Source organism: Myotis myotis, unplaced genomic scaffold (assembly GCF_014108235.1).
Source record: "Myotis myotis isolate mMyoMyo1 unplaced genomic scaffold, mMyoMyo1.p scaffold_m19_p_10, whole genome shotgun sequence".
Taxonomy (NCBI): domain Eukaryota; kingdom Metazoa; phylum Chordata; class Mammalia; order Chiroptera; family Vespertilionidae; genus Myotis; species Myotis myotis.
Window position 1 is genome coordinate 27,943,904 of NW_023416314.1, and position 12,229 is coordinate 27,956,132.

General features: G+C 38.9%; 1 protein-coding gene across 1 annotated transcript in view; it reads right to left on the bottom strand.

Moving 5' to 3' along the window:
* The window catches only part of TMEM135 (transmembrane protein 135), a 224,888-nt gene that overhangs the window by 11,958 nt on the left and 200,701 nt on the right, over window positions 1-12,229 (bottom strand). The window contains exons 8-10 of the mRNA XM_036324735.1: window positions 6,490-6,636; window positions 4,000-4,069; window positions 834-1,001 (exon numbers count right to left, since the gene is read on the bottom strand). Coding sequence (XP_036180628.1) covers window positions 834-1,001; window positions 4,000-4,069; window positions 6,490-6,636 — 385 coding nt within the window. The remainder of the gene's footprint in view (window positions 1-833; window positions 1,002-3,999; window positions 4,070-6,489; window positions 6,637-12,229) is intronic.

The window sequence follows — 12,229 nt, forward strand, 5'->3', positions numbered from 1 at the left end:
ACCTTTTGTAAGTAAATTTGTACATAGCCTTCTTACCCAAAATAATGCCAGAATTCCATTTTTCCAGAAATAATTTCGAGTTTAACATGTGTTTGCAGGTGTATGCATACAGATCGACCTTAGTTATCACATTTATTTAGAATCTATATTTAGATTTAGAATCTAAATTTTAGCTGCTTAATAATGTGCCAGAAATATTATTTACATATTAGTAATTCTCATTAAACAAAAGGCCATTATTTAAAGTTGTAGAGTACTGTATCGTTAATATGTGTTTAGGAATGTGCTTATATATGTATGGGTACATTTATAGGAACATGCAAAAAAGGGGTGTAAGTGAGTGTAGTAGGAATAGTGAGTGGAAAAGAAAAATAAGTTATTGCCTATATGTATGTTACAACAGAAAATCATACTGATTCTATTAAGTGTTGTCATCAGTTAGGAGTGTCTGAAATATGTTTAAATTAAAACCAGGCATTAAAAATAATTTAAAACAAATAGACCAAGCATATTAATGTCATTTTCTTATATTAGAAATGTGAGAAAGTTTGTATTTTCTCAGTGTCTCCATTATTGGAAAAAAAGAATGTGAGTCTGAAAATCTTTAAAATTATGTATAAATGCCAAGTAAGTATGTACTTTCAAGCGTATTAAATAACATTTTAAAATAAGAAATTTCTCCAACCTTAATTTCCAATATATTATATACATCTGTGAATACTACAAAAAGAAGCATTTTAAAAAATGATAGATGAGTTAAGGACACAGAGCACATACTAACAATAGCCATGTTATTTATTTCCCATTTTTCCTTTCTCTTCTGAAAGCCTTACCTTGTATATACTAACAAAGGAGCCCAGAAAAGCTCCAAGCTGAAAATTCTCTTTATTGTAGAAGAGAGAAAGCAGCCGTGAGGGCTTTGTAAACAGATGCCTGAACGCAGAGGGAATCCGGAGGCAGCACTGGATCAAGTATCCCACGCTAAACATCCTGATGAAACCCTGGAGAAAATTGGGAGGAAATTCTGATTTACCACCAAGTTTGATGTCTGATAGATTTGAATTTCACTGTCTCAGAATAAAACAGGATTCCAAAAAATTAACACAAGTATATTTAACAGCCATTTTCAAAATTAAATGTTAAATCCTCAATTTTAAAACAATTATCTTCAAAATAAGGGCAAAACCTGCAGTAAGTAGACTTTCTTTGATTTACAAAGAAAAAAGTTTCACAGGCACCTGGCCAAGGTTGTCTATGCACCAAAACTGACATTTTGTTTATAATAATCAGGATTCGTAATTCCTAAACCACGTCAAAATTTTAGAAACAAAAGCATTGAAATAAAAAGAAGTTAACAAAACCAAATCCTTTTGGCAACTCCTTACGCATCAGTATGAGCAGGGATTCTTTTGACAGAAAGAGAATTTTATTATTTATCTAGACCTTTGGTATCAACTTTTTAAATGGTCAGGTTAAAAGACTTTCCTAGAAAAATAAGTAATTATATCTAGGTTTATATTTCTGCTCAAACATCTCTAGAGAATGGTAGCTTTGAGGTATACTCAACACAACTTGAAAAAGCAAATCTGCTTCAAATCCATATTTGCTTCCAACATTCCTTCATATTATCTGCAACTATTTCTTCAGTGCAAAAGGGAACAGAGAGAGGCCTAGTGTTAGTCAATTTTATTTCAGAGTTTAGGAAAATGAAGTTTAGATGTCATTTAACACTGGTAGGCTAAAAAAATGCCAATTAGCACAAAACAAAAGTTATCAAAAAGAGTAATATTTTATACATGATTCAGCCAATACATTTTAATATTGGTCTCCCATTCTCTTCTCGCCCCAGTAAAATGGGGAAATGTCTACATTCTTAGCAGTGCTTGGCTGCTAAGTGCCAGAGATCAGGTCTGTATCTTCCAGATAACAGAGTTCTTTTTTTAGAAAAAAAAAAAAATTTACTATGAAGAAACATTCGTTAATTTACCTGAAACTATTTAATACCTGGTTTAAAAATGGAAATTAAATTGTCCAATCAATTAGTATAAATTATTAAGCATTTGCTTAACTGAAACTGCCTAGTATTAGTTTGAAGCATGAAATGTTCACACTTCTATCTTTGATAACCTTATAATATTAATCTAAAGATTCAAGGATCACACTCATGTTCAGTCTTTTCACCCGGTTTTCAAGAGGCCATTCATTCCTCCATCCATTCACCCTTCTATGTATTCAAAAGATATTCACTGATGCCTCTTATGTGCCAAGCATTATGCTGGGGGAAAACCGAAGAAGATACAAAGTTCTTGCCTTCATTGAGGCTTTCATGCTCATTAGAGGAAGAGAAAATAAGTAAGGAAGCTTATAAAACAACAATAATTCAAGACTGCAGTAAGTGTTCTGGGAAGTAGGGCACTAGGATTGACTGGTAAGGGAAGGCTACAGAGGATGTGGCATTTAAGTAGACACAAAAGAGGAGGAGCTAACGTGAGAAAAACATTTCAGGTAGCTTAGACAGAAAGCACAAAGCCAAAAATGAGATTGGGTATGAGAAAGCCGTCAAAAGTTACTGTGAATGGAGTATAGTGAGCTGAGAGGAATGTAATCATTTGATTATTTACCCAGGGATATGATTTAATGTGGTGTAACGGAGTCCTTGGGATCATGAGGTGCACTGTCGAAATATTTTACCATATTTGTGTAGTAAATTCCTTGCCCACAGGTCTCAAAATTTTATATTCATAGACAAAATACTCCAATTTATACATAAATTGCCAAGTTTATAGGAGTGGTACGCATTAGAAAGAAAGACTACATTTTTTTTTCATTGCTTAGCAATGCTCATTAATTTTCTCATATAATTTTAATATTACCCTCCTCTTCCCAAACTTTCTCAAGTACTTCTGATTTAATCAGATGCTTCCCTCCTGAGGTCTCCCCTTGAAAAAGAGTGATGTCCAGTTGGAGGGAAGAATAACTCTGGGAATGGCAGAGGGGCAGACTCTGAGGCTGCCAGCAATGATGTTTTTTGTTCTTTTTTGCCATTTTAAAAGTGAAGCAGGAAATCAGATTTGGAAGGAGTGTGCCAAAAACCATTGCACAACTGAAAAAATACTCCACCACTCTTACACCTGGTCATGTCTTTGGGGACTCCAAGGGTAAGGTATTGGCTTGGGCTAACACCGCTATCAGCACTGGGCCACAGGCATGCATTCAGAAGCACTAATGTGACACAGTCCCTCCCTTCTCGAGTGACCGTCAGGAGGCTGTCGTTGGGGGATGCTGAACAACTCTGCCCTTATCAGCAACTGAGTGCAGATCAGATGTTGTGAGAAAGATCATAAACTTTTTAAAGCATCAGAATTGTTAGAGTACCATCTAAAACTGGAGAACTTGTAGCAGCAGGTGGTGCCATCTGTGCCAGACTAAGTGTAAGGAAAATAACTTCCTTCCCAGAACGGGTGGTGATGGGGGTGGGTAGGGAGAGTCACACTGGTACACTAATATATTAGGGAGCAAGGAATTTATGCCAGTGGGCACAGCTAACTTGCTTAATGCAGAGCAACTGTGGACATGCTCTAGTTACTCCATGTCTAAAAAAATGTAGCAGCTTCACAAGTCCAAAATCAGACGCTGCTGTACCAGACTATGCGTGTGCGTGGGTGACTGCTGATCGGCCAGCACACAGCACAGTCCAGGGGCCTTGTCCTTTTTGTTGTGTTGTTTCACCCTGTCTTCTACTTTGTAAGTTTTACACTAATTTTTAAATAAGCAAATTTTGAAATTATTTAAAGATCTGGCAAGTGAATATTAAACTCAATTGTTATTATATATCACAAAATTCTTATTTTTCAAGTCAAATGCAAAGAATGATAGGAATTATTGTCAACTTTTCAATTTACTTTGAAATTATATTTTAATAAATAAGTTATTTCTATATTTAATTTAGAAATATAGAAATTGGTTTATTTAATAAAGAAGATTCTTTTGTGTACTTACTTTAATGCAATAAGAGATGCAATTATCTTCATAGTGTTTGCAACATCTATGCCTTGGTCCATGCTTACATCTGAAATTAAAGCAAAACACTAATTATAATTAAAATGTGTGTAGATCTGCATAAACCTCTCTAACCAAAAAAGCAGAAATCATTACCTACTTGTTTCTAAATGTGTGCATCTTTTGGTTTCTTAGGACATACAGAAGCAAAGGTAACAGATTCTTTTCCTTTGCTGCTCACCATTTGACACATTGTATAAAATACGTGACTGTAGTCAAAACACTTTAATGTGGAACAGAAAAACCACAGTGGTAAATATCTGTGACTAAATATTAAAAATATGCATATATATATCTTTACTCTGCCAGAGCTTTTGGAAGCTTTAAATCACTTGTTGTAGAATATAATGGCCATAAATCATCCATGAAGTCAGCACTTGAGCAAAAATCGTAATGAGAATGTGTTCAAGTTACAGGAATTTATACTTAATTATATTTGAGAGAAAACATCTGGAAAAGAAACATGATACAGTATTGGAATTCAAAATTCAGTTTTTAAAATAAATATAGATATAGATCGTGGGGGAATTTGAAAGTAGGTTATTTGTGATTTAACCATAAAGCACTTAGTCCTCGAGTACTTAATAAACATTTCTGCTGGGAGGACTACTGTTCAAGACACACTCATTGTGATTTTTGGTGTGCCGACTCCAGCACCATTTATGTACTCTGGGCATAAGAAAGTAAGGAGGACATCTAAGGAGGGTTTAGCTATCCCCCTTTCTTTTTGAAGAGTAGTTTTTATAACTCTTCGATGGTGGGTAATAAATTAGCTTCTTGGTTGAAACCCACTCACTCCTGTTTATAACAATTACTTGTAGAGTGATATTCCGGCTCCACACATCTGTAGTTCCATGTGCAAATTGATTAGCAAGACTTTTTCTGAAATCCAATTCTGCTCTGTGGCTGGAGTCTACAGGCAGCCTTTTCTACTCAAGGGTGACAGCAAGAGTTCACATGGACCACAGCCCTTATATCATTAGGATGACGGAACATATCTGGTCACGTGAAGTTGCTGAGTGATGAAAGCTGGGGGCCTGAGAAGACGTGAATCAGAGAAGAGGTGCCTTATGTAAACCATCACTCTTCACACAGCTAAGTGTCCTCTCAAAGACATTTCTCAGCCATTGCTACCAGAACTACAACAGAAGTTATTAAACTCTCTTTGCTAGTGCACTTAAATTCTGATACCAACTGCACTGTCATTCACTTTCCTTATGCTTTCATTACAATGGTCCTAAGTTCTGGACTGCCCAGGCCCTGCATTTTCTGCTCTGCTTCTGTAGTATCTGCATCTGCTCTCATATCAGTGCACTCCCTGAGGCTACTAGACAAGTCCTGCCATGACCTGATCAGTTCTGAGCCCATGGCATCACTCGCCCGCAGGATACATTCTCTGCATTCCCCTACGATTCCTGCTGAAATCTAAGAGGAACCCCATCCCCCTTCTCTCCACTAAGATAACCCTTAACTATTTTGAACTTGCTATTAAGCAAATTCTTGATCTTAATAAGATCACTACCATAATTATTCCTGCCTTCTACTATTCCTTTTTGTTCTCTTAGCTTCTGTATGTGGTGTATGCCAAAATGAAGAGAAAGTCTTTAAATCCAGCAAACATTTTGAGCACCTACTTTGTGCTCATGAATGTGAGGCAAGTCATATGCTATTTCATTTAATGCACACAACACTCCTCAATAGAGATTATAAACCCTGGTTAACCCAGGAGGATTTTGGGATACAGTCAGCAGGGGCAAAATGAGAGCCAAACGTAGGTCTTCCAATTCCTTAACGGGCCTCAGATTCCCTTAACTGACCCCCTGACTTTCTATATTGCCCACTCATGTCATATTCTCTAAAACATCACTAACAATATTATTTTAATCAGCTGATTTAATTTTAAACCATTAAATTTATTTTCTTAAATATTTACACTTGAAATACAAATCAAGGTTTATTTGTATGAAATACAGACTTCTTTGTAAAAAATACAATTAAAGATTTATTTTCTTTCCAAAGCCCTAAACACTTCCACTCTTGCAAAATATCCTTTACTTAAAGCTTGCTCCTTATTATTCCTGCATCTTCTTGAATCTCTCTCAGAACTTTTCTTTCTCCTTTCCACACTTGGCACATTTGATTAGCACATGTTAATTATTCCTAAAGTTCCCTACTCTAGACTCCTGCAATTCTGTCTTGTTTGCAATAGAAAAGTATTTCAATTTCATGTAACCTATTTTAAAGGTATATGGTTATCTATAGTCGTGCCAGAAATATTAATAACATTCACTTGCCATCATGTGCCTTTTATAAAATTCTGCACAAAAAATTACCATCACCTGAAAAACAAACACAAAAATACCTTCGCATAGTACAAATATTATATAAAACAAGACAAAGTGTGCTAAAATATCAAGATAAAGAACTCACATTGAATCCACAAGCTTCCTGACTAGAGCAATTATATTCATTCCTCTAGATTTTTCCTCCTGTTTTTCTGTCTTTTGTTCCACTTTTGCGTATGCTGTCTCTGGGGAATAAGAATGTGTGGGAATTTCTTCCTTCCCCACAATGAACCTAAAGAAAAAAGCACAATGTGAGGCATTTTTCACCGTTGGGTTTTGTTTTTTTAATATCAATGAGAAAATAAACTGATTTTGTTTATATATAAATAAAATATGGAAAATACCTTATCATTTGAAATATTTTTCACAATATATGTCAAATCTAAACAATGTATTAAAAGTTAAAAATTGGCTTTTGAAATCTGAATACTCAAAAAATGTCAAAAGTCACTTGTTTGACAATGCAGGTTTTTTAAAAATTAAATTAACCAAGTAAAATATAACAGTGCTTTTTATAAAGCACCCTTTTAAATTAAGTCACCACTTTTCTAAGCTATTACACACAAAGTTTTTTCAAACAAAGAAGCAGATGAACCATTAACTTTGATCAACTAGTTAATGACAAAAATTCATTTTATCTCTAAAACTTATTAGTTACAATTTAATGTGTTTCTCATTTTTTAGTGTAAGTTTAAATCTAATGTCACTTTAAGTAGTTGCAGTGCCGTATAAGGCCGTCTACAGTATATACACACACCTGACCCAAGTTGCTTCCAGAGACTTTTCTACATGAGCAGCCTCTTCAGCTCTGCTGCGGACTTTCCTAAGATCTCTCTAAGATCCACAAACCCCAAACAAGCAGCAGCTGGGCTTGGTGTGCCCTGCACCTCTTAAGAAGCAGCCCCAAGCCCAGTTATAAGGGGTAACTGGTCTCAATATACATTGTAATTTCCATCAGGTGGCCTCAAGCCTGACATAAGCTGTGTCCAGTGCTGCCCTGAATATAACTCAAGTAAGTGGCCAAAAACCCAGCACAAGGTAGCTGGCCTCAACTTACATTCTGGGGCCCACTAAAGGGTCCCAGGCCCAGAATGGCAACCAGTCTTGGTTCATAGCATAACCTCTCCCAAACACCTCCAAGTTTAGCAAAAGCAGCAACAAACCACAGATCACTTTGCAGCTCCCACTAGTCAGCCCAAGCCAGGAGTAGCTGGCCTTGGCCTATACCACAGCCTCTCCCAAGAGCCTCCAGAATCAACAAACCCATGGGCCTGCTTCAAATTACACCACAGCAGCACCCAACCAGGTCCACAAACAACACACCCAAAAGGCAGACTTGGCTGGCACCAGAGCCCCACTAAAGCAACTGCTGCACTGTGGGATGGTCTGACGTAGTTACAGCCAGTCAGCCTGAGAGACAATCCCACGCACTGATGTCCCAATAGCAATCAAGGCTCACCTACAACAGAAGGGCACACACAACACCTGAGACCACCTGAACCACCTACCTGAGATGAACAGGGACACTACACGCTGAGTCTCACAGAATACCTACTACATAAGGCCACTCTGCCAAGAGTTGGAGACATAGCAGAGCTACCTAATATACAGAAACAAACATGGGGAGTCAGCCAAAATGTAGAGACAAAGAAACATGTCCCAAATGAAGGAACAGAACAGGAGAAAAACTTCAGAAAAAGAACTGAACAAAATGGAGACAAGCAATCTACCAGATGCAAAACACTGGTTATAAGGATGCTCAAGGAACTTAGGGAAATAGTAGATGAACTCATTGAGAATGTCAACAAAGAGAGAGGAAACATTAAAAAAAAATCAGTTCGAAATGAAGAATATATTAGAGGGAATCAAGAGCAGATTAGATGAAGTAGTTTATCAAATGAGCAATCTGGAAGACAAGGTAGCAGAAAACACCCTATCAGAACAGCAAAGAAAAAAAAAATAGAATAGTTTAAGGGACCTTTGGTACAACATCAAGCATACCAACATTTGCATCATAGGGATATCAGAAGGAGAAAAGAGCAAAGGATGAAAACATTTTTGAAGAAATAATGACTGAAAACTTCCCTAACCTGGTGATGGAAATAGACATACAAGTCCAGAAAGCACAGAGTCACAAACTTGGTGGACCTGAAGAGTCCCATACTAAGACATATCATAGTTAAAATGCTGAAGGTGAAAGATAAGTAGAGAATCATAAAAGTAGTGACAGAAAAGCAGTTAATTATGTATAAGGCAGCTCCCATAGGACTGTGAACTGATTTCTCAACAGAAACTCTGCAGGCCAGAAGACACTGGCACAAATATACAAAGTGATGAAAAGCAAAGACCCACATCCAAGATTATTATACTTAGCAAGTCTATCATTTAGAATAGAAGGAGAGATAAAGAGCTTCCCAGACAAGAAAAAGCTAAGGGAATTCATTCCACTAACCCAGTAGTAAAGAAAATGTTAAAGGTACTCTTTTAAGTAGAAAAGATCAAAACTATGAATAAGAAAAAAAATTCTCACAAAGGTAAACAGTAAAAGCAAGGGATCAACCAACTATAAAGCCAGTACAAAGGTTAAAAGACAAAAGTAGAAAGATGATGAGTAATTACAACAATAAATTAAGGAATACACACAAATACATACATAAAAAGTAAAAACAATGACAAAAACATAAATGTAGAGGGGATGAGTAAAAATTGTAGTTATTTTAGAATGTGTTTGAACTTAGGTGACTATCAACTTAAAATAGACTGCTATAAACATAGCTTGGTATATATGAAGCACATGGTAACCACAAACCAAAAACCTACAAGAAATAAAAAGGAATCCAAATATGACACTACACAAAGTCAACAGCATACAAGAAAAGAGAGCAAAATAAATAAGAAAGAAACAGAGAAGAAATACAAAAATAGTCATAAAATAATACCTATCAATAATTACTTTAAATGTAAGTGGACTAACTGCTTCAATCAAAGGACACAGTATGGCTAATATCTAAAACAATCTTGAGAAAGAACACATTTGAAGGTATGTAACCTGATATCAAACTATATTACAAGGCTACAGTAATCAAAACAGCATGATTGGCATAAACAGAGACACAGAGGTCAATGGAACAGAATAAAGAACACAAAATAAACTCATGTCTTTACGGAATTAGTCTATGACAAAGAAGGTAAGAATATACAATAGAGACAGTATCTTTAATAAATGGTGTTGGGAAAACGACAAAAACATGCAAAAAAATGAAACTGGATCACTTTCTTATACCATATACAAGAATAATCTCCAAATAGATTAAATACTTAAACTGAAGACCCAAACTCCTAGAAGAACACATAGGCAGTAAACTCTTTGATATCACTCTTAGTTAATTTTTTTTGGATATATCTCCTCAGGCAAGGGAAACAAAAGAAAAATAAATAAGCAAATGGATCTATATCAAACTAAAGAGTTTTTGTACAGGGAAGGAAACCACCAACAAAATGAAATGATAACCTACTGAATGGGAGAAGATATTCGCCAATGATACATCCAACAATGTGTTAATAATCGGACTATACATGGAACTCATACAACTTAACACCAAAAAGAAAACAGTCTGTTTTAAAAATGGGCAGAAGATCTGAATAGACATTTCTCCAAAGAGGACATCTAGATGGCCAATCTATACTAATAAAATAGTAATATGCTAATTAGACTGGGTCAACATCAGTAGCGGGGCCAAGGCAGAGGCAGTTAGGGGCTAGATCAGGCTGGCGCGGGGGAGCAAGTAGTTAGGGGCGTGATCAGGCCAGCATGGGGAGCAAGCAGTTAGGGGCGTGATCAGGCCCAAGGGGGAGCAAGCAGTTAGGGGCGAGATCAGGCCAGCGCGGGGAACAAGCAGTTAGGGGGCGATCAGGTTGGCAGGGAGGGAAGTTGGGGATGATCAGGCCGGCAGGGGAGAGTAGTTAGGGGGTGATCAGGCCAGCAGGTAGAGGTGGTTAGGGGCAATAAGGCAGGCAGGCAGGCGGGCAAGTGGTTAGGAGCCAGTGGTCCCGGATTGTGAGAGGGATGTCTGACTGCTGGGATCGGGCCTAAACCGGCAGTCGGACATCCCCCAAGGCATCCCAGAATGGAGAGGGTGCAGGTCGGGCTGAGGGACATCCCCCAACTCATGCACAAGTTTCGTGCACCAGGCCTCTAGTCCTATATAATAAAAGCCTAGGTGGCGGCACACCCTTGCGTGATGTCGTCACAAGGTGGCCACCACAAGATGGCTGGCAGGGGAGGGCAGTTGTGGGCAAACAGGCTGGCAAGAGAGGGCAATTGGGGGCGATTGGGCCAGCAGGGGAGGGCAGTTGGGGCGATCGGGCTGGCAGGGGAGGGCAGTTGGGGCAATCAGGCCGGCAGAGGAGTGGTTAGGGCAGCCGTGGGCAAACTACGGCCCGCGGGCCGGATCCGGCCCGTTTGAAATGAATAAAACTAAAAAAAAAAAAAAAAAGACCGTACCCTTTTATATAATGATGTTTACTTTGAATTTATATTAGTTCACACAAACACTCCATCCATGCTTTTGTTCCGGCCCTCCGGTCCAGTTTAAGAACCCATTGTGGCCCTTGAGTCAAAAAGTTTGCCCACTCCTGGGTTAGGGGATGATCAGGTTGGCAGGCAGAAGTGGTTAGGGGAAATCAGGCAGGCAGGCAGGCGAGCAGTTATGAGCCAGCAGTCTCAGATTGTGAGTTGGACATCCCCCAAGGGGTCCCAGATTGAAGTGGGTGCAGGCTGGCCTGAGGGACACCAACTCCCCCCACCATGCATGAATTTAGTGCACCGAGCCTCTAGTACATATATAAAAAGATGGTGAATGTCACTAATCATAAGAGAAATGCAGATTAAAACCACAATCAGATATCACCTCACATCTGTTAGAATGGCTACCATCAATAAATAAACAGGTGTGGGTGAGGATGTGGAGAAAGGGAACCCTCATGCATTATTGGTGGGATTTCAAATTGGTGGAGCTACTATGGAAAACAGTACAGAGGTTCCTCAAAAAATTAAAGTAGAACTACCATATGGCTCAGAAAATCCACTTCTGGGTATTTATCCAAAGGAATTCAAAACACTACTTTAAAAAGATATATGCACCCCTATGTTCACTGTAGCATTATTTACAATAGCCAAAATGTTCATTAATAGATAAAGATATAATATATATACACATACACACACACACACACACACTAGAGGCCCAGTGTACAAAAATTTGTGCAGTGGGTGGGGGTCCCTCAGCCCACCCTGTGCCCTCTCGCAGTCTGGGACCCCTCGGGGGATGACCACCTGCTGGCTTAGGCAGCCTGGGAGCCCTTGGGGGATGTCCACTTGCCAGCAGGGAGCAGGCCTAAGCTGCAGTCGGACATCCTTAGTGCTGCTGAGTAGGCGGGAGAGGCTCCCACCACCACCAATGTACTGGCAGCCATCAGCCTGGCTTGTGGCTGAGCAGAGCTCCCCCTGTGGGAGTGCACTGACCTGTATTGAGCATCTGCCCCCTGGTAGTCAGTGTGTGTCATAGTGACCAGTCATTCCCAGTCGTTCTGCTGTTAGAGTCAATTTGCATATTACCCTTTTATTATATAGGATAGAGGCCTGGTGCATGGGTAAGGGCCAGCTGGTATGCCCTGAAGGGTGTCCCGGGTCAGGGAGGGGGTCCCGCTGGGGTGCCTGGCCAGCCTGGGCAAGGGGCTGAGGGCTGTTTGCAGACTAGTCACACCCCCTTCAGGGTGGGGGTCCCCTCTGGGGTGCCTGGCCAGCCTGGGTGAGGGGCTGATGG